The 22,449-nt window shown below is 47.7% G+C and overlaps 1 protein-coding gene across 6 annotated transcripts in view; it reads right to left on the minus strand.

The window, feature by feature from the left end:
• The window catches only part of vps13d (vacuolar protein sorting 13 homolog D), a 65,790-nt gene that overhangs the window by 12,499 nt on the left and 30,842 nt on the right, over positions 1-22,449 (minus strand). For all 6 annotated transcript variants that reach the window (XM_034537763.1, XM_034537765.1, XM_034537766.1 and 3 more), the window contains 21 exons: positions 21,263-21,446; positions 20,954-21,028; positions 20,673-20,873; positions 20,443-20,532; positions 16,454-16,594; positions 16,204-16,344; positions 15,605-15,710; positions 14,929-15,081; positions 14,181-14,316; positions 14,039-14,086; positions 13,045-13,195; positions 12,705-12,921; positions 11,952-12,199; positions 11,672-11,863; positions 11,429-11,555; positions 6,059-6,201; positions 1,411-1,541; positions 949-1,124; positions 538-661; positions 153-388; positions 1-66 (listed from right to left, as the gene is read on the minus strand). The exon at positions 1-66 is cut by the window's left edge and continues 37 nt beyond it. In XM_034537763.1, the coding sequence (XP_034393654.1) occupies positions 1-66; positions 153-388; positions 538-661; positions 949-1,124; positions 1,411-1,541; positions 6,059-6,201; positions 11,429-11,555; positions 11,672-11,863; positions 11,952-12,199; positions 12,705-12,921; positions 13,045-13,195; positions 14,039-14,086; positions 14,181-14,316; positions 14,929-15,081; positions 15,605-15,710; positions 16,204-16,344; positions 16,454-16,594; positions 20,443-20,532; positions 20,673-20,873; positions 20,954-21,028; positions 21,263-21,446 (3,086 nt within the window). The remainder of the gene's footprint in view (positions 67-152; positions 389-537; positions 662-948; positions 1,125-1,410; positions 1,542-6,058; positions 6,202-11,428; positions 11,556-11,671; positions 11,864-11,951; positions 12,200-12,704; positions 12,922-13,044; positions 13,196-14,038; positions 14,087-14,180; positions 14,317-14,928; positions 15,082-15,604; positions 15,711-16,203; positions 16,345-16,453; positions 16,595-20,442; positions 20,533-20,672; positions 20,874-20,953; positions 21,029-21,262; positions 21,447-22,449) is intronic.

Consider the following 22,449-nt stretch of genomic DNA (forward strand, 5'->3'; position numbering starts at 1 on the left):
ACATCCAGAACCAGTTCAGCACGACTCACTAGACGCTTCTTCCCAACTGGTCTCTTCTCAACATTCCTGCATCGAGAAAAAGATGCTGCTTTATTAAATGTTGCGTAGAAAACGTGATGTCATTATGAGTTTGTCACATTGTTGGTCCCTACGGTGAGAAGGTGTGTGTGGCTGCGATGTAGATGAAGTTCTCGTAGTAGAGCTTGTTGTACTCTCTGAAGAAGTTCATGTCAGACGTGACCTCGGAGGATCCTGCTCCCTTCACAGTCAGCGTGAGGTAGGGGGGCAGTGTGGGCTCATCACAGGCATAGTCCAGCACTGAGCCGGCCTTCACCTCCGTTTGCAGCCGGATGTCAGCCACACCATGGTGCCAGAACTGGATGGGCACCTGAAGGGATTCAAACAAAGGAATCAAGTCACTGCATTTGTCATTCATCTCTTGAGATCCGTTTTTATCATTCTTCACAACTCTTAAGTACTTCTGTTAGTCTTCAAGGGTACGCCCATAATGATTCTTTCATTGCTGCTGTGGCTCACCTCAGAGAGGTTGTCGATGCGGAAGGGTGGAGGCAGCTGGTCAGCGTCGGTAAAGGAGATCTGGTAGGTTGCTCCCTTCAGGGAGATCTCTGCCCGCAGAAAGAAACAGTTCCCCAGTGTGTCCCTGTTCAAATCAAGATGCACTTAAAACCTGTCAAATACTTCCCTTTGCTTCAGTAAAACGTGACCCAATTGTGACCTAAAAGGTGGAATTTGCTTTGGGTACATCATGGAAAACAAACGGCCAGTACGCAGAGTCAGATCAGATACTACACAGTACATAATTATCACAATAACCTTAGTACACAATGAAGAGCGGTTAACTATAGAAAAAGGTGTGATCCAGATGGACATGTTGGGAAGGTCAAGCACATACATACAATACATACAGTACATACATACATAGCTCACCTCATGTTGACGTGAAAGGACTTGGGCTTGTTGACCTCAAAGCCCCCGGACCAGGTGCAGTTGGGGGTGTCCATGAGGCGCACACACAGCAGCTGGTCGTAGTCGTTGCGGGGCCAGTGGAAGACAACACTTGAGCCCGGCAAGGTGGAGATGTACCCCTCAGGGTTGGCCGTACCCTAGAACAAATGTATTCATTAATGACGTTCTGTCGTGTTGCATTCATGGTCAGTAGGGGGAGGGGGGAGGGGGGGGGGGGGCTACAGATTCTCTGTAAATATTGCAATGGTAGTTCCTGTAGTTATGTAGGCTGGTTCACTGGGATAATTTACTTACTGACTAAAGAGAGCAATCATACATTTTACCACCAACATATAAGAATATTTGATTCCCCTAAGGGACAGTTTCGGAGGTATGAAACAAAGGTCCTTGACCCAACCTGAACCAGCTGCTCTCAGGTCTCACCTTTCCTCTTGCAAACTCTCTCTGAGCAAAGGCCAGCTTGTGTGTAGAGTGGTTGTCCAGCAGGTAGCGCGGGGCAAAGGTCACGATGTGAGTGTCTATGTAGCGTCCTTTTCCTTTCCGCACGCTGATGCCTGTGTTGATCAGACAGGGATCAACCAATGAGAATGGGACAGTTGCCACATTTTGGCTTGAATATCATCAATTGGAGAGGAAATGTCAAGATATCTTATTCCATTTTTTGGCAGAAAGAACATTTTAATAGAATTTCTAGCAGAAACAGCAAACAATGCAGCAAGAGAAGCACTCTACTGTTTCTGCTGTTGCTAAGTGGGGATATACAACTGAATCCTGGTCCACTAGCAAACCTTATCCGTGACCAAAAAAGTAATTTGTCAGAGGATCATCTTCATGAATCAGTGCAAGTTTGGCTTGATTGTACTGGAAGGAAGGAAACAACAGAGGAAACAACAGATATGTTTCATTTTGGACTGCTGGCTACTGAACAACAGCCATGCATTGGTGGCTCTACTCTTCATCCAGATACATGTGAACTACTGGATGGATGAAACAAACTTTCTGCTACCATCAGGTCTGGCCCAGGCCTAAATAGCGGCATGCCAGCTACAACCAGGCTAGACCCTAGCAGTAACATGCCAACTACAACTAGGCTAGGCCCAGGCCCTAGCAGTAGCATCCCAGCTACAACTAGGCTGGGCCTAGGCCCTGGTGGTGGCACCCCAACTGTGCTTGACCCAGGCCCTGGTGGTAGCACCCCAGCTAGAACTAGGCTAGGCCCAGGCCCTAGCAGGAGCATGCCAGTCAAACAAAGCGGTCTGAATCCAGCGAAAACATGAACTTTTCAAAACGGTTAATCATGCCCGGGTGCTCTGGGATACACACGCAAGACCTAAAGGTGTGTTTGGGGGGCAGTTGAAAATTCGAAGTCTCCTGCCTAAAATGGATCAAATAAAACATCTTGTTGTGGATTCAAACCTGGACTTTCTATGTCTCTCAGAAACGTGGCTAAATATAAATGTGCCCTCTGCTGCTTTGTATGTATGTGGATACAATATATTTAGAAGGGATAGATGTAGTGATAAAGGAGGAGGAGTAATGTGTTATATTAAAGAACAACTTAACTGCAGCCAGATTGAGTGGTCAAGTAATGTCACATTGGAATATATTGGTCTGAGAGTGTCACTATCAACCCATATGCTTCCTTTGGGCAACATTATCAGGAAACACTCCATAAACTTTCATTGCTATGCAGACGATACTCAATTATATCTATCGATCAAACCAGAGGAGACCAACCAGCTCGCTAAAATTCAAGAATGTCTTAAAGACATAAAAACATGGATGACCTGCAACTTCCTGATGTTAAACTCAGACAAAACTGAAGTTATTTTACTGGCCCTGAACACCTCAGAGATCAATTATCTGGTGATGTGGTTTCTGTAGATGGCATTGCCCTGGCATCCAACACCACTGTAAAGAATCTCTAGTTATCTTTGACCGAGACTTGTCCTTTAACTCCCACGTTAAGCAAATCTCAAGGACTGCATTTCAAAAATCAGGCACATCTTGTCTCAAAAAGATGAACGCGTTTGTTACTTCCAGACTAGATTACTGCAACTCCTTATTATCAGGCTGCTCTAATAAGTCTCTTAAATCCCTCCAGTTGATCCAGAATGCTGCAGCTCGTGTACTCACAAAAACTAAGAAAAGATATGACATGACTCCTGTATTAGCTGCTCTGCACTGGCTCCCTGTAAAATCAAGAATCACATTTAAAATTCTTCTCCTCACCTACAACGCCTTGATTGGTGATGCACCTTCATATCTTAAGGAGCTTGTAGTACCATGTTGCCCCACTAGAGAGCTGCGCTCACTAAATGCGGGGCTACTTGTGGTTCCTAGAGTCCTAAAAAGTAGGATGGGAGCAAGAGCCTTCAGTTATCAAGCTCCTTTTTTATGGAACCAGCTTCCACTTTCAGTCCGGGAGGCAGACACAGTCACCTCATTCAAGAATAGACTTAAGACTTTCCTCTTTAATAGTGCTTATAGTTAGGGCTGAATCAGGTTTGCCCTGGTCCAGCCCCTAGATATGCTGCTATAGGCTTATAGGCTGCTGGGGGATGTTTTAGGATACACTGAGCACCTATCTCCTCTTCTCTCTCTCCTTATGGATGAATTTACATCTCTCCATTGCACCTTATTAACTCTGCTTCCTCCCCGGAGTCTTTGTGACTTCACGTCTCATAGGGTCCATTGGACCTGGAGGTGTCTGATGCCTGGTGAGCCGGCCTCCCGCGTTGGCCCTGCTGATGCGCCCCGCCCCCCCTCCTCTCTACCTGCTTCTGTTTCATGGATTGGAGTTCCACATTTTACATTGTCATATTCATGTAATGTGTTTATGTAACTCTGTAATGCTGTTCATTCTGTACACATGACATCTATTGCATCTGTCCATCCAGGGAGAGGGATCCTCCTCTGTTGCTCTCCTGAAGATTTCTTCCCTTTTTTTTCCTGTGAAAAGTTATTTCTTGGGAGTTTTTCCTGATCCAATGTGAGGTCCTGGGACAGGGATGTTGTATGTGTACAGATTGTAAAGCCCTCTGAGGCAAATTTGTGATATTGGGCTATAATAAACTGAATTGAAATGTCTTTTAATCCGTCTCTACAGACCACCATTGTCAAAATGATAATTTTTTGACCAGCTGAATTCCATGTTCAAGGAATGTGACTTGGATAAAGAGGTTGAGAAATGTGTTGCAGAGTAACTTACTAAACAGCTCTCCATATCAGCTCCATTCTATGCAGTTTGGTTACAGGGCCAATCATTCGAAACAGCCAACTGCTTCCTCTTAGAAAAGTAAAACTTAAAATGGATAAAGGGGGGGTAGTAGCAGCATTTTGTCTTGACCTCAAGAAGGCTTTTGATACGGTTAATCACAATGTCCTGCTTAATAAATTGTCAAGTTTGAACTTTTCCCGAGAGTCTCTTGCCCTGCTGAAATCCTACTTTGAAGGAAGAACACAGTGCGTCAGAGTGGGTGATGTTTCATCATCTACTCTAAGATCTACTGTGGGAGTACCCCAGGGTTCTATTTTGGGACCCCTTTTATTCAGTTTATACATTAATGATTTGCCGGATGTCTGCAATGGGTGTGATGTTCAAATGTATGCTGACGATACAGTGATTTATGTGTATGCAAAGAACAAAGAACAAGCTGCACTCAAACTCACGTCCACAATGACTAATATAACTAAATGGCTTGCAAATTCCTGCCTTCATCTGAATATTAAAAAGACTGTATGTATGTTCTTCACAAAGAAGTCTTGCAAAGTATCACCGGAGCCAGACGTTTATGTTGCTGGTGAGAGGTAGTGTCAGATTTTAAATATTTACGTATTTTTTATTGATTCTAATCTCTCTTTTAAAAGATACAGGTAAACCATGTGACAAAGGTCCTGAAATCTAATCTCATGAATTTTAGATATATAAGACACTGTTTAACCATGTGGGCTGCAAAATTGTATTTTATTGCAATGATTGTCCCCCATCTGACCTACTGCTTAACCAGCTGGGCACAAGCCAACAGCACAACATTAAAATAAAATAAAAAAAGCCACCATCACTGCAATACTCTCACAAAACACCACATCCTGAGTTGGGAGAAGATCATTAAATTCACTGATGTGTGTCTGGTTTTTAAAATTTTAAATGGTATGGCTCCACCCCCGCTTAGTGAATTTGTTAAACAAAGCAGTCAAAGCAACAGACTCACTAGATCTGCTCCAAGAGGTGATTGTGTCATTCCATATAGGTCAAGCTCGTTTAGCAAATCTACATTCTCAGTGAAGGCAGGTCACTCCTGGAATGCTCTGCCACCACACATATGTGCACAAAACACGTACAAAAAATTCAAGCATAACCTGAAGGAATGGCTTGTTGCCAATCAGGTGTGCAGTCATTGATGTGCTCTCTGTCCTGATGCTTGTTTCTCCTATATGTGCATTTGCTTTTTATGTGTATGTTGTATTGTAGTTGGGTTTGTTCTGCCTGATGCATGCTGCTATTGTTGTACCCTTTATTTTTGCTGTGTATTGGTTTTGTTTATATGTTGTTGTCAGTTTGTCTATGAATTTTATTTCCATTTTATTTTGAGATGTTGTTATTTTAGGCTGCCTTACAAACATCTGGCCAGGGACAGCAGATGGAAATTAGACTCTGGCAAACTCTGGCTTACTTACAGTCCTACTGTTGATTAGTGTGTATTGTCCCTGCAAAATAACAACAACAAAAAAAACATGTGACAGAGAGGGAGTTCTGCTTTATGGCAGAAGATCATCTGTGTGCCAACAACTGTCAGTGCAAAAAAACATGATCCATAATGGTCAAAGAGCAGCTACAGTAATAAACCAGACCATACATTCAAAGCATCCAGAGAAGGGAGAATATTATGAGAAAAGTACAACTGGAGTCCTGATGAAAGGCTGTGAATACATTTAAATAGATTACCTCTTATATGCCTCTGCAAAATGAGACACAATGCATCCAAAGATCCGGTATCGGATTATCATTCAATCACACTCGTTTGGTTAGTGCTTTCCATTTGTACTGTTTGGGAGTCTACCAACTTGCCTATGTTGTATATGAGGCCAGGCCTGTTCCCGTGCTGGATAACCTTCACTGCCCTCACTCCACTCCCTCCGTCCAGGGAGAAGCCCTGGCACCAGCCTGGAACTCCGTCTGGGTGAATCCCTTTCCCGATCCGCATGGTACACCTGGGATCAAGATAGAATGTAAGGACATGGCTGATGGGAAAAAGAGGTGGAGTGAGTGGTTGGGGATTCTATCAAAGTGACAGACACTAAACCACAGGCAGGCCATCGGTGTGTGTGTGCATCATTCACACACCAGAAGGACGTCTGTTGTCTCTAGAACATTGCTCACTAGCTAAGACATTATGGACAGTAAGGAACGAAAGTTACGTATGTAACTACGGTTCTATGAATCCTGAATGACCGCCAGAGGCGGTGCATTAGCACTGGATATCTTCCGTCACGCACACGCGCAGGTCGAGTTTTAATAACAACAAAGTCACGTGTGACCTCGGGTGACCCCCGGCCAGGTATAAGTTCCGGTGTCATCCCGAGATCAGTCCTAAGGAATCTTCTTGCGAAATCACGAAAATTCCGAGTGACCAAGAACTCTGGCGGTCATCCAGGATTCATAGAACCGTAGTTACATACGTAACTTTCGTTCTATTTCATCCTTCCTGACTGCCAGAGGCGGTGCTTTAGCACTGGATGACTTATATCAAGAGAGTCACAAGGAAACCCAAGGAGCCTACCTCGTATGGATCAAGTAGGGGAATCTGGATGAAGAATCACCCCCAGTGGGTGAGGGGTAGCAACGTTCACCCTGTAGTATCTGGTGAACGTGCTCGGTGATGCCCATGAGGCTGCAGCACATATATCCTCCACTGGCACACCTCTGAGGTTTGCCCATGACGTGGAAACACTCCTGGTAGAATGGCCCCTCACTCCGGATGGCAGAGCACGGCCATTCGTGTTGTATGCACAGGCAATGGCCTCCACTATCCAGTGGGACAGGCGCTGTTTTGACATGGCACAGCCCCTCCTAGGCCCACCATGAAAGATGAAAAGCTGCTCTGACTGTCGTATGTCTGTGGTGGCTTCGACATAGGCTCTGAGGGCCCGCACCGGGCACAGGAGCCTTGACCTCTCCTCTCCCAATGGGGGGTCAAATTGTGCAAGCCGGATAGGCTGGTTGAGGTACGAGCGTGCCAGTACCTTAGGGAGAAACACTGCATTAGGCCATAGCGTGACACCCGAACCCTCCGAGTTCCAAGTGAGACAGGATTCACACACCGAGAGGGCGTGCAGTTCGCCTACTCGCTTTGCCGAAGTGGTGGCCAGGAGAAAAACGGTCTTTGCCGACAGCCATCTCAGCTCTGCCTCCGCCAGGGGTTCAAAAGGAGGTGAGCATAGGGTGTCCAGTACCATGGACAGGTCCCATGGAGGAGCTCAGGGGACGCAGTCGCTGAGCCCCTTTTAAGAAGAGGGACACCAACCTGTGGCTCCCCACTGTGTCATTGTGAATTTTGACATGCTGCTATGAGATAACAGCTACATACACCCTCAGGGTAGAGGGAGACCACCAGCAAAAGACTGCGGCCCTGTTGAAGGACCCTGAGAAGCGTTGGCAAGATCAGGGGAAATGGAGGGAAAGCATAAAGAAGGCCCTCTGGCCATGTGTGGGCCAGGGCATCTTGATCTAGAGGACTGGTCCTCTCCATCAAGGAGAACCAGTGGGGGCAGTGGGTTGACATCTCTGAGGCAAAGAGATCCACCTTTGCCCTGCCAAAGAGACCCCAGATGCTGTGCACCACTTATGGATGAATTTACATCTCTCCATTGCACCTTATTAACTCTACTTCCTCCCCGGAGTCGTTGTGACTTCACGTCTCATAGGGTCCATTGGACCTAGCGGTGTCTGATGCCTAGTGAGCTGGCCTCCCGCGTTGGCCCGCCCCGCCCCGCCCCCCCTCCTCTCTACCTCCTTCTGTTTCATGGATTGGAGTTCTATTCATACATTGTCATATTCATGTAATGTGTTTATGTAACTTTGTAATGCTGTTCAGATGCAATAGAGGTCATGTGACCTCTATTGCATCTGTCCATCCGGGGAGAGAGATCCTCCTCTGTTGCTCTTTTTTCCCCTGTGAAAGGTTATTTTTGGAGAGTTTTTCCTGATTCGATGTGAGGTCCTGGGACAGGGATGTCGTATGTGTACAGATTGTAAGCCCTCTGAGGCAAATGTGTAATTTGTGATATTGGGCTATACAAAATAAACTGCATTGAATTGAAAAGCTGCCACTCCCCCGATGGGGGCTTGCGACGGGAGAGGGAATCTGCGACCTGGTTCTGTTCCCCTAGTAGATACATCTCCCGAAGGCTGGTCAGGCGAGGGGCCCCCTTGGTGGTTTATGTGGAATACGGTCGGGGTGTTGTCCGACTGAAGTACATGTTTTCCTGCTAGGTACGGCAGGAAATGTTTGAGCACTAGGTGCACGGCACGTAGCTCCAGGATGTTGATATGCTCGATGCGGTCCAGAGCGGACCACTGCCCCCCACTGCCCCCGAGCAGTCCTGTTCTGCCATACCGCACCCCAGCCTGAGAGGCAGGCATCTGTCGTGATGACTTCCCGCCGGAATGGGACCAAGCCCATGGGGACGCCCCCTACAGGTATGCCCTCTCCCTCCATGATGGAGCCAGAAGGCACTGCTGTGACACCTCTACCATCCTGTGCCTGTGGCACCTGGCATCCAAACAAAGGCTGTTCAGCCATCTCTGCAAGGGGCGCAGTGACAGCAAGCCCAGGGGAACGACAGCTGTCAATTTGCCCAATAGGCGAAGAAAGAGGATGTAGGGCAACCGCCTGCCCCCTCGGAAGAGGGAAAGATTGAAGAGGATGTCGTCCACACGCTGGCGCGACTGACAGGCCATCATAGTGGCTGAATCCAGAGCTACACCGATGAAGGTAATGCCCTGAGAAGGGCTCAGAGAGCACTTCTCCCTGTTCACCCTGAGGCCCCACCGGGCCACCTGAGGGAGAAGGCGAGCGGTGTCTTGCACAGCCTGTAACCGGGATGGCGCACAGATCAGCCAATCGTCCAAGTATGGCATTATCTTTACACCCTGTAACTGCAGGGGGAAAAGGGCGGCAGCAACACACCTTGTGAATACTCGTGGGGAGAGGGAGAGTCCGAATGGAAGCACCCTGAACTGAAAGTAACGGCCTTGGAAGGCGAAACGAAGGAACTGTCTGTGATGAGGCACAATAGGAACATGAAAATAGGCACCCTTCAAGTCGACAGACGTGAACCAGTCTCCTCTAGAGATGGGACGAAGGAGCTCTGCTGTGCTGAGCATATGAAACGGTAAGACCTTCAGGAACTTGTTGAGTCCCCTGAGATCTAGTACTGGGCGCAGTCCGCCATCTTTCTTCCTTACGAGGAAGTAGGTTGAGTAGAATTGGTAAAATTGGACCACTTGGGCTGTGCCAGGGGGTCCAATTCGAGTGCGCCCTTGGCCAGGAGCACGGCTAGTTCCTGGCTCAAGGCTAGGGCTTTTGCCCGGTCGGCGATGGTGGTCACCTTGACCTGGCTGAAGGCTGGGGACCAGCGTCAGAATTGAAGCTTGTAACTCTGGGTTAAGGTGGAAACCACCCAAGGGTCTGGAGCATGAGCTGCCCAGTAGCTGATATGCTGCTGGGAGAAATAACCGACGGCTGGCCCCGAGATTTCACTGGTGTCTCTCCAACATACGTGCAACTCCCTCAGATACTCCTCAGAGGAGGGACAGAGAAGGTGGCATGGGCGGGAACGCGTCTGAAGAACGCACAAGCATGTGGGGGTTGCTGTATATCCAGCTGCAGGTGTGCCAGTGCCGCGCGAATGACAGGCCCCATGGAGCTGTCGACTGCCCGCTCTGAAGGACTAGGGTCTGAGGAATGGGAACCAGGCCCAGAAGCATGGGTGGGCCGCTCGTCACTGTAGTCAGTAAAGAGATTGGCGGATGCAGCCACTGAGATAATGTCCTCCTCTGGGAACGGCTCAGCCACTGAGATAATGTCCTCTTGTGGGAACGGCTCAGCCACGGGGTGGATCTGATGCCCCCCGAGGCCAAGGCAAGAGGGGCAAAGGTCATGGCCATCCTCAGGCTGGAGAGGGGCCATACAGGTCCCACAGCCGGCAGAGCTAAACATAGCCCCGACTCTGGAGGGACCCTGCTTCCCTAATCTGTGTTGCCTATTAAGTCAGTCTGAGCGGGGTCACTCTTCTGACTGCTATAGAGGAGGCGGGGAACGATCAGTGAGAGGGAGCGAGAACACTCTCCTCACTAGTCTGGCAGCCGTGATTACTCGAAGCCTATCAGTAGGCCTAAGCGAGAGCACTCGGCTACTGTGGACCGGGTCCTGTGGAATAGGTCGGAAACAGTCCATCTAGTGAGAGGTGAGCGAGGACACTGTCTTCACTAGTACGGTAACTGTGATTACTCGTGTCCTAGCAGTAAGCCTAAGCGAGAGCACTCGGCTACTGTGGACAGGGTTCTGTGGAGCAGATCGGAAACGCTCTGTCTAGTGAGGGGGGAGCAAAGGCTCTCTCTCCACTAGTACGGTAGCTATGACTACTCATATACCGGCAGTAAGCCTAAGCGAGAACACTCGGCTACTGTACAAACAAAGTCTTGTGAAAACAGGTCGGAAACAGTGTGTCTAGCGAGGACGCCCTCTTCGCTAGCCTGGTAGCTGTCGGAATTAGCGTGGTATCAGTTAGCGTGAGTGGAGACACTATGCTAGCTATACACGGCGGACACACGCTATCCGAATCACTCACCGAAAGCCGGTCGCGCCGGTGTAGCAATCTAGCCACACCGAGCGGACGCGCTCTCGTTAGCGCTCCACTCAATTAGCAGGGGCGAGAGCGCTCTGCCAACCGTGGACGCACGTGGAAGAACAATGTTAAACGATCTCACCCGTTTGATGCTTCACGGTGTAAAGGTGCCAACCTGGTAAAGACCGAAGATGGACCTGTGCGTCCTCCGGTCCGAGGTAGAAAAAACGCACCGTCTCCCCCCTAAGAGGGACAGCTTGTCGCAGCCTTTGGAGGGCGAGAGACCCGCAACTCCGACCAGTGGTCACAAGGCTACACGCGACGAGCTTCAGAATTTATTTATTTATTTGTACAATTTCAGCTTAGCTGATGCTAGCATAATAGTTAGACGAATGAAAAAGGACTGATCTCGGGATGACACCGGAACTTATACCTGGCCGGGGGTCACCCAAGGTCACACGTGACTTTATTGTTGTTAAAACTCGACCTGCGTGTGCGCGAGACGGAAGATATCCAGTGCTAAAGCACCGTCTCTGGCGGTCAGGAAGGATGAAATAGAAGAGAGTGGTCTGGTCTCTCATACACTTACATAGCAGGCTGCTCCTTGTCAGTGTAGCAGAATAGCAATGGACTGAGGCTTCGGGCCAACTCGTGCTCCTCAAACTGGCCCGCAGCATCAGCTTTACCGTTGTCCTGACGGAAGATTAACGGCAGACCTGCGGGAGAAAAGTGGCTTTAGGGAATGAAAAAGTTCTTAAAACAAAGACTGGTTTGGGTTTTTTTTCCCTGCAAAATGTACAATGGAAGTTTATAACAAAAACAAAACCATTACCAGTCTTGTTTATCAGCCAGTAGGGGGCAGAAATCAGGATCTTCAGGGCCCCCTGTGCTCGCAGGACGATGCGGATGGTGAGGCAGAGCAGATGTTTGTTGGTGTCATACAGCCTCATGCGCACCACATAGTTTTGAGTGCCAAGTGGAATCAACAGCTCTTTGCACACAGGGAAGCTCTCCAGCAGGACTCCTAGAGGACACACAACATGAACACTAGGAGTGAGAACAGGGAAAAGGTCTAAACACTAGCCAGTGAAAGACTTTCGACAAGTCCCGACCTAGCTCCATGTTCTGCGAGGTGTCGGCAGCGTGAAGCACGGCCTCTTTTCCCGGCTTCAGAGCACCTTTGATGGACGTTCCTTTGATGTAGTAGTTAAGGTCACAGGGCAGCAGGTTGGCCAGCACCATCGTGGGCAGCAGGTAGATGGTGTGGCCTGGCTGTCGATAGATCTGCTTGGTGCTGCCGGAAACCGTCTTGGCAGGCTGCTGATCTGGGTAGTTATCCTTTTTGATGACCACACAAAACCTGCGAGAGACAGAGAGATGATGAAGAATGAGAGCCGGTCCTGGCTCCTGCCCCCTGACCTGGCCCCTGCCTCATTGGCCCTGCCACCTTCGCCGTGCCTCCTACTGTCTCATTGGCCCTGCCTCCGTGGCACTGCCTCCTACCATGGCCCTGCTGATGCCCCTCCTCCCCATCTCCTTCTGTTTCATGGATTGTGGAGGTCTGGATTGTGGTCCATGCCTACTACTCAATATTCATAATTTCTGACATATTCATTGAATGTGTTGTAACTCTGTAACGCTGTTCATCTGTACACATGACATATATTGAGATCTAGGGTTTCTTCTGTTTTTTGGGGAGTTTTTCCTGATCCGATGTGAGGTCAAAGGTCAGGGAAGTCGTTTGTGTACAGATTGTAGAGCCCTCTGAGGCAAATTTGTAATTTCTGATTCTGGGCTATATAAAATAAACTGAATTGAATTAGATGATGAGAACAGCCCCAGATATGAGGAAAACGTGTATTTACCTAAAGTTGCGCTTGAGGCTGTCGTCAAAGTCTGCTGACTGACACTCCCTCTTGCTGCTGCTGATGTCTCCGGGCCGCTCCACGCTGGTCCAGTGGATGGGAACCTTACAGAAGAACAAGCCCAGGCCTTTGGGCCGAGCCTGCAGCCTCCAGGATGTGAGGTGGAGTGGGACCGCCAAGGCCTGGCCAGGAAGGATCGGAGGCAACACCACTGGTTCTGTCAACACAGAGACACTTCATTAGAATGAGACGACAAGAAAAACGATAATACAAATAAAACAAACTGTCTCTACATGTACTTGACTTTTGAATAAGTATGGCTGCTTAATCAGTGTCTTACTGTCAGGAGCAGAGGGGCTGTCCAGTCTGACCTCCATAGGAACATCCAGCCGGTTCTTCACCATGAGGGCAGAGCGGACAGTGATGACCTTCCTGGCACTGCCTTCCATCGTGATGGAGAACACCACTCTGACTGGAGGCAGGGCCGAGAACTGAGGGGTCCAAGGGACAATACAAAAATGCCATGTCATGATTATCCTGGCCAAAACAATTGCACTTCACAATATAATCTCAATAACAATCAAAATATGATTTAAACTCTTAAAATGGCAGTAAAACATACCGGAATCACTTAAACTTTAACTACATTTTGTCAAGAAACAAATGTTTTTATTGCATTACACTTAGGACAAACAATCTTAAATAGGATAATCATAAAGGTCCACCACCACAAATAAAAGGATGAATAAATAAAAAAGAATTGTGAGTCTGTTCTTTCTCACATGATAATTCTTGTGTTTTAAAAATCAGACTATATTTGTGTACGACATTTGCGATCAGTGAAATGAATCACAATCAACTTATTGTCAGCAATTGTTTCAGAGACATTCAACAAGGCTTTCATGTGAATTATTGTCATCCTCATCTTCATCATAAGAGACAGTCATTTTTTCATAATGTCCCTGTTTTATTAGCATCTGCCATCATACAATATTTTAGTTAGAAGCCTCCCTGTTCGGATGTTGCTGTCAATCTAAATGTTCACTGAAGTCTTGATACTTTCAGTATGTACATTAACTCCATGAGTACATCAGAGTCATGTTATACTCACCACTCTGCTGCTCTCTCTCCTCTACAACTATATGTAGCTTCTTTAAATCCAGCTGCTCTTTCTTGAACAGATGTTTTAGAATAAATACCTTCCACCGGCTTTGAAGGGCACAATCTTTCTAGAGCTGAAATAATTGGGCACCTAAGTTGTTTCCTGGTGTATAATGAGTGTTACAGCTGCTACTGTGGCAGCATATGCTCACTCATATTGAAACAAGACTCACATAAACATGCGGGTGGATGATGTTGGTTCTGCTAATAGGACTGCCAACCTGTGAAAAGGTTGGAGAAAAACAAAAGGTGGGCCAATTCGTCAGAAACATCATCAACAGGAATGTTGCTTTGGAGTGTTGGACTTGTGCTCACAGTATTGGACGAGTTGTTTCTGTCCGGAGCGGCGTACCGGAAGAAAACGCCCACTTTGTCCACCGACACCGGCTTGACTTGCTCCCATCCACACACCCGCACCAGAAGCTGGTGCAGCTTCAGCTCGTGAGTGTGTCTGCAGAGTACGAGTAGTGATACATAATCATAACCATTATCGACTGACTGTACAATTTACCATTACTCCATCGTTACACTAGAGTGCGTTTTAAAAGCCAAAGCACTGCGGAGAGTGAACCACGTCACCGGTATTCATGTACAATGATTTATCCAAGATGGAACCCAGATTGCTGCAGATGTTCTTTGGCCTTTTTGTTTCTATGTGCAGTTCATCAGTCATCACTCAACATACATGTATACAGTAATGGATTTCAGCTTCACAGGAACATACATATATTATGAATATACCGGGGTTCATTTGAGTCCTATTGGCTTTGATAGGTTGCTAAAGTGCCCCCACACACACACACACACACACACACACACACACACACACACACACACACACACACACACACACACACACACACACACACACACACACACACACACGCACACGCACACGCACACGCACACGCACACGCACACGCACACGCACACGCACACGCACACGCGCACGCGCACGCGCACGCGCACACGCACACGCACACGCACACGCACACGCACACACACACACACGCGCACACGCACACACACACACACACACACACACACACACACACACACACACCTGTGGCGGAGTTTCTCGCGGGCTTCAAACTCAAAAGGAATCTCCTCTCCAGGCAGCACCTCCCTCCACTGGCTGACATTGTGAGTGTCGTCTGTCCCTTGACCGTGGACATCTGAGAGGGAGTCTGCACTACTGCTGTGAGACAGCGCCACCCTGTGGGGAACATGTGGACATATGTATCACTTCTTCATACCATACATAATACTAAATATTGTCAGAGCTTTGCCATGAGGAGACCTGCCGGTGTTAATAATATCAGCATGACATTGTTCAAATCCTCCAGTATCATCATAGTAAATGTTCTACAAATATAAACAGGTGGTGCTGTCAAATATGTTCCTATAATTGCCCTGACAATCCAAAAACAACATAAAGACTACAAAGAGACCAAAACAGCTGCAAAGAGACACAAAGAGACGACAACTAGGAAAAGGGGTAAAAATCCCTCAAAGAGACACAAAATGACTACAAGGAGATGCAAAATTAATACAAAAAAGGCAAAACAACCACAGACAAAAGAATACTACAAAACGACCAAAAAGAACTACAACGAGTGACCATAAAATGACGAGCGAGAGACACAAAAAAACAAAAAAGAGACTTAATGACTATTACATCTGTGTGTCTTGCTGCTATGTAGGAGAGGTGGTTGTTTCGTAATCCCGGCTACACCTACCTTGTGGGGGTTGTAGTCAGAGTGGCAAACCACATGGTACATCCTGTGTGGTTGCGCAGAGCATATGGCACAAATGGCTGCCTCCTCTTGGACAGCTTGACATCGGCTAGAAACACAAATGAAAAATGAATTAGAGAAAAGATGAGTATGCTTGGTCTTTATTATTATTTTTGGTATGGTCATGCGCTTGCTTCCTTCTTGGGTTGTGAGACCTAAAAAGCAAAGAGGGCACAGGTGCCTTGGAATCATTTCCTTTAAAGGGGAACTCCACTAATTTGACAACCTGTAAAAACCTCTGTGGCTCTCGAGGCCCTGAGACAATAACTTGTGTTGGAGATCACACCGAACACAAAGCCTTCTTCATGAACTGGGGGGGGGGGGGTGTTCCTCACCCATACTGGGGACTAGGAGTCATGATATCTCTGCTCCTGCTGCTTTAATTTTGACCATTACTTCTTAAATGTGCCCTCAACTTCATAGAGATCACTGGGGTACCCCTTTAAAAATCATACTCCGTTAAATCAATTAAAAAGATATTTTGTGAAGGTTCCTCACTACCCGGTTATTTCTTTGTGGTTCTGCGTGGTGCTGGAACTCACTTTGACCGAAGCTGGGTGGGTCGACTGAGGATCCCATCCAGGGCAGGGGGGGTGAAGACTGGGGGGGTGGAGACTGGGGGGTGTGCTCCTCCTCCTTACAGTAGTCAGCTATCCAGGCGCTCTTGGTGGTGTTGTATTGTTCTGGAAGGACCAGATAAGTGGTACTGAATGATCTGACAGGATGTTCTTCAGCCAGCTGTGCGGACTGTATAGAGGATGTCCAGAGGAGGGCGTTCCTGCCTTTACTCACCCAGCAGGACAGAAGTGATGTTGACATCCAGTCTCTGCTTGGCTCGGATCCCCATCTTGAAACGTGGAGGATGGAGACGGCCGGCAGCCTGCTGTTGCCAGGCCAGAGAGCAGGGCCACGGCTCGATGAAGGGCTCCCAGCCTGACAGGCACACACACAGTCACAGACAGATGCAGTCACACACAGACAGTCACAGACAGATGCAGTCACACACAGACAGTCACAGACAGATGCAGTCACACACAGACAGATGCAGTCACACACACACAGTCACAGACAGATGCAGTCACACACACACAGTCACAGACAGATGCAGTCACACACACACAGTCACAGACAGATGCAGTCACACACAGACAGTCACAGACAGATGCAGTCACACACAGACAGATGCAGTCACACACACACAGTCACAGACAGATGCAGTCACACACACACAGTCACAGACAGATGCAGTCACACACACACAGTCACAGACAGATGCAGTCACACACAGACAGTCACAGACAGATGCAGTCACACACAGACAGATGCAGTCACACACACACAGTCACAGACAGATGCAGTCACACACACACAGTCACAGACAGATGCAGTCACACACACACAGTCACAGACAGATGCAGTCACACACAGACAGTCACAGACAGATGCAGTCACACACAGACAGTCACACACAGATGCAGTCACACACAGACAGTCACAGACAGATGCAGTCACACACAGACAGTCACAGACAGATGCAGTCACACACACAGTCACAGACAGATGCAGTCACACACACACAGTCACAGACAGATGCAGTCACACACAGACAGTCACAGACAGATGCAGTCACACACAGACAGTCACACACAGACAGTCACAGACAGATGCAGTCACACACACACAGTCACAGACAGATGCAGTCACACACAGACAGTCACACACAGATACAGTCACACACAGACAGATGCAGACAGATGCAGTCACACACACACAGTCACAGACAGATGCAGTCACACACAGACAGATGCAGTCACACACAGACAGTCACACACAGATACAGTCACACACAGACAGATGCAGACAGATGCAGTCACACACAGACAGTCACAGACAGATGCAGTCACACACAGACAGTCACACACAGATGCAGTCACACACAGACAGTCACAGACAGATGCAGTCACACACAGACAGATGCAGACAGATGCAGTCACACACACACAGTCACAGACAGATGCAGTCACACACACACAGTCACAGACAGATGCAGTCACACACACACAGTCACAGACAGATGCAGTCACACACAGACAGTCACAGACAGATGCAGTCACACACAGACAGATGCAGACAGATGCAGTCACACACACACAGTCACAGACAGATGCAGTCACACACACACAGTCACAGACAGATGCAGTCACACACACACAGTCACAGACAGATGCAGTCACACACAGACAGTCACAGACAGATGCAGTCACACACAGACAGTCACACACAGATGCAGTCACACACAGACAGTCACAGACAGATGCAGTCACACACAGACAGTCACAGACAGATGCAGTCACACACACAGTCACAGACAGATGCAGTCACACACACACAGTCACAGACAGATGCAGTCACACACAGACAGTCACAGACAGATGCAGTCACACACAGACAGTCACACACAGATGCAGTCACACACAGACAGTCACAGACAGATGCAGTCACACACAGACAGTCACAGACAGATGCAGTCACACACACAGTCACAGACAGATGCAGTCACACACACACAGTCACAGACAGATGCAGTCACACACAGACAGTCACACACAGATGCAGTCACACACAGACAGTCACAGACAGATGCAGTCACACACACACAGTCACAGACAGATGCAGTCACACACACACAGTCACAGACAGATGCAGTCACACACAGACAGTCACACACAGATACAGTCACACACAGACAGATGCAGACAGATGCAGTCACACACACACAGTCACAGACAGATGCAGTCACACACAGACAGATGCAGTCACACACAGACAGTCACACACAGATACAGTCACACACAGACAGATGCAGACAGATGCAGTCACACACAGACAGTCACAGACAGATGCAGTCACACACAGACAGTCACACACAGATGCAGTCACACACAGACAGTCACAGACAGATGCAGTCACACACAGACAGATGCAGTCACACACACACAGTCACAGACAGATGCAGTCACACAGACAGTCACACACAGATGCAGTCACAGACAGACAGTCACACACACAGACAGTCACACACAGACAGTCACACACACAGACAGTCACACACAGATGCAGTCACACACGCAGACAGTCACACACAGATGCAGTCACACACACAGACAGTCACACACAGATGCAGTCACACACACAGACAGTCACACACAGATGCAGTCACACACACAGACAGTCACACACAGATGCAGTCACACACGCAGACAGTCAAACACAGATGCAGTCACACAGACAGTCACAGACAGATGCAGTCACACAGACAGTGACACACAGATGCAGTCACACACACAGACAGTCACACACAGATGCAGTCACACACACAGACAGTCACACACACAGACAGTCACACACAGATGCAGTCACACACAGATGCAGTCACACACGCAGACAGTCAAACACAGATGGTCACACAGACAGTCACAGACACAGACAGTCACACACAGATGCAGTCACACACAGACAGTCACACACAGATGCAGTCACACACAGACAGTCACAGACAGATGCAGTCACACACAGACAGATGCAGTCACACACACACAGTCACAGACAGATGCAGTCACACAGACAGTCACACACAGATGCAGTCACAGACAGACAGTCACACACACAGACAGTCACACACAGACAGTCACACACACAGACAGTCACACACAGATGCAGTCACACACGCAGACAGTCACACACAGATGCAGTCACACACACAGACAGTCACACACAGATGCAGTCACACACACAGACAGTCACACACAGATGCAGTCACACACACAGACAGTCACACACAGATGCAGTCACACACGCAGACAGTCAAACACAGATGCAGTCACACAGACAGTCACAGACAGATGCAGTCACACAGACAGTGACACACAGATGCAGTCACACACACAGACAGTCACACACAGATGCAGTCACACACACAGACAGTCACACACACAGACAGTCACACACAGATGCAGTCACAGACAGATGCAGTCACACAGACAGTCACACACAGATGCAGTCACACACACAGACAGTCACACACAGATGCAGTCACACACGCAGACAGTCAAACACAGATGGTCACACAGACAGTCACAGACACAGACAGTCACACACAGATGCAGTCACACAAGCAGATGCAGTCACACAAGCAGATGCAGTCACACACAGACACACACGCAGACGCAGTCACACAAGCAGATGCAGTCACATACAGATGCAGTCACACAGGCAGACAGCCACACACAGATGCAGTCACACACGCAGATGCAGTCACACACAGACACACACGCAGACACACACGCAGACGCAGTCACACAAGCAGATGCAGTCACACACAGACACACACGCAGACACACACGCAGACGCAGTCACACAAGCAGATGCAGTCACACACAGATGCAGTCACACAGGCAGACAGTCACACACAGATGCAGTCACACAGGCAGACAGCCACACACACACACACACACACACACACACACACACACACACACACAATGAAAACATTCTCATTTCTGTTGAACCACTACATTCTTGCTTATTCGTCCAATCAAAATGTTGATGAAATCTCACTTGTTCTGCATTTTGCTGTTGAAAATGTTCAGACTCCCATTATCTGGTTTTATCCCTAGTTTAAACACGGAGCCATTTAAACGTACTCTTTTGATGTATCTGAACAAACCATATACATAATTGAAACATGAAATCAATAGTCTGATGCCACCAGTAAATCATACCCGACAGCTCTCTGTTGTAGTAGTCTCCTGACAGAGTAAAGCTGGCTTTTCCTTCCTGAGTGGAACCAATGCGCTGCAGTACATACAGCCCTGCAATAACAAACAGATACATGCTGGTCACCTTCAACTTCCTGTATGTGCAGCTATTTATCTACTAAACCGTTTGGCCTTTGTTTTTTTGTGAGGCACTGTTGGTTGTGAAAGTAGTGCAGTGATAGATTGAGACTTACTGGAGAAGGTGAGCTCAGCCAGTGGTATGTCACAGTCCAGACAGTCATCGATGAAACAGATGCACACACTCTCAGCCTTCACCTCCACCCCTGACAGAGGAGCCGAGTGGCTGCTGGAGCCCGAGTCAGTCCTGGATCTGGCATGGGCTGCTATGTTCTCAGCGTTCTCCTGCAGCCACGTGGCAGCCTGGTCCAGCTGGCCTGGGGGACGCATCGTCTGTCTTTATATGGCCTTCATTAAATAATGGTGACAAGAGTACACTGGTAAAGGTCTCACTCACCTTTACAGTGGATCAGGGCCCTTTTGCAGTCCTCTTTCCTGAAGCCAAGGTCTTGTAAACGGCTCAGTTGGCCCTCTGTGGAGAGAAACACACATTCATGTAGTAGTGGAATAACAGTATGCCATCACTGAAACTAAACCTTTTTAGCACAATTGTATGAATGATAACAATTCAAGATGTATCCTGACGACAACATAACGAGGTATTTTGGCCTCTGAGGATAATTGAGACAAAAGAAAAAACAGTTTTTGAAAAAGCATTCACCACCATTCTTAATTATGTTTTTTAAACAAAAATAACTTCACGTACCTATGAGGGCCTCAGTCTTCTGCCTGAAGCTGTCTTTGGCTGTAGCGGGCTCAGTGCTGGGTGCAGTGCTGGTATCACAGTCAGAGGGCAGAGCAGAGCTGGAGGTAGGGATGGACTTAGCGATGGCCAAGAAGAGCTGCATGTCGTTGTAGGACAGACGGATGTCCAGAGTAGGAAACTGAATCTGCACAATTAAAAAAGGGGCAATCCACCCCATCTACATGTCAAAGACACTTCACTACTAACGGTGAGTCACAGTCATCCTGTGACAACAGTTGTATAATGTCTTGTGTATGAGAACAGGTCTCGATTGGCGTGGCCGTCTCAGCAAGACCTTGGACACTAGAGTGAAAGCAACAGTGAGGAGTCTTCATACTGTTGGGCTCATGACCACAAGGAACACTTTGAACATTTGACAAACCAAAATTGTCAAACATTTGAAGATAATAATAGATTCAACATGGTGGATGTGTTATTGTTTTGTTTCTCCAAACTCCACCAGCTCACAGGGACATGTTCCCCCATCCGTTAGCTGTACCTGCTCATCCTCTTAAGAGCTGGAGGTGTGAGGCAACAGTGTCGAGTGTGTTTGGGTAAGTTCTGTATTTTTCAACTCTATTTTTCTATATTTTTGTGTGTAATGTTTTGTTTTAAAGTTGCTCCAGTATTGAAGGAGGATGTTATCATATCCGGCCACTACTCCCCATTAGTTTATGTCCATGTGTCATATCGTTATTTAGGAGTGTCTGACAATATTATAGAAAGGACCCTACAGATTTGTTTTTCACTTTGTTTGTTCTTGTGTCTAATCAAGTTTCACTTGTGAGAGGCAACTTGATGTATCTATGTGTATCTGTATCTGTGTCATGGCTGAATATTGAGATATCAACAGCGTGGATGAGGTCTAACTAGTGTGCAAAATACATTAGTGACAAACTGCTGGGCATTTTTAAAGACATTTAAGTCAGAATTAAAGATTTTAGAGACTCCAGCTGTTGAGGCTTTGAGGGGGTCTAAAGTCTTAATCAAGTGGTCTCAGACCCCCGAGATCCCCAATAACCCTCTCGTGGGATTTCAGAATGAGACTTATCTGGTTAGACACAATAATAATAATATAATAATTTCCATAATATTGTCAGAAGCCTATAGTAACAATCTGAGCCTGACAGTGGGGACTGATTACATTA

This window comes from Cyclopterus lumpus, chromosome 7, assembly GCF_009769545.1.
Source record: "Cyclopterus lumpus isolate fCycLum1 chromosome 7, fCycLum1.pri, whole genome shotgun sequence".
In the NCBI taxonomy this organism is placed as follows: Eukaryota; Metazoa; Chordata; class Actinopteri; order Perciformes; family Cyclopteridae; genus Cyclopterus; species Cyclopterus lumpus.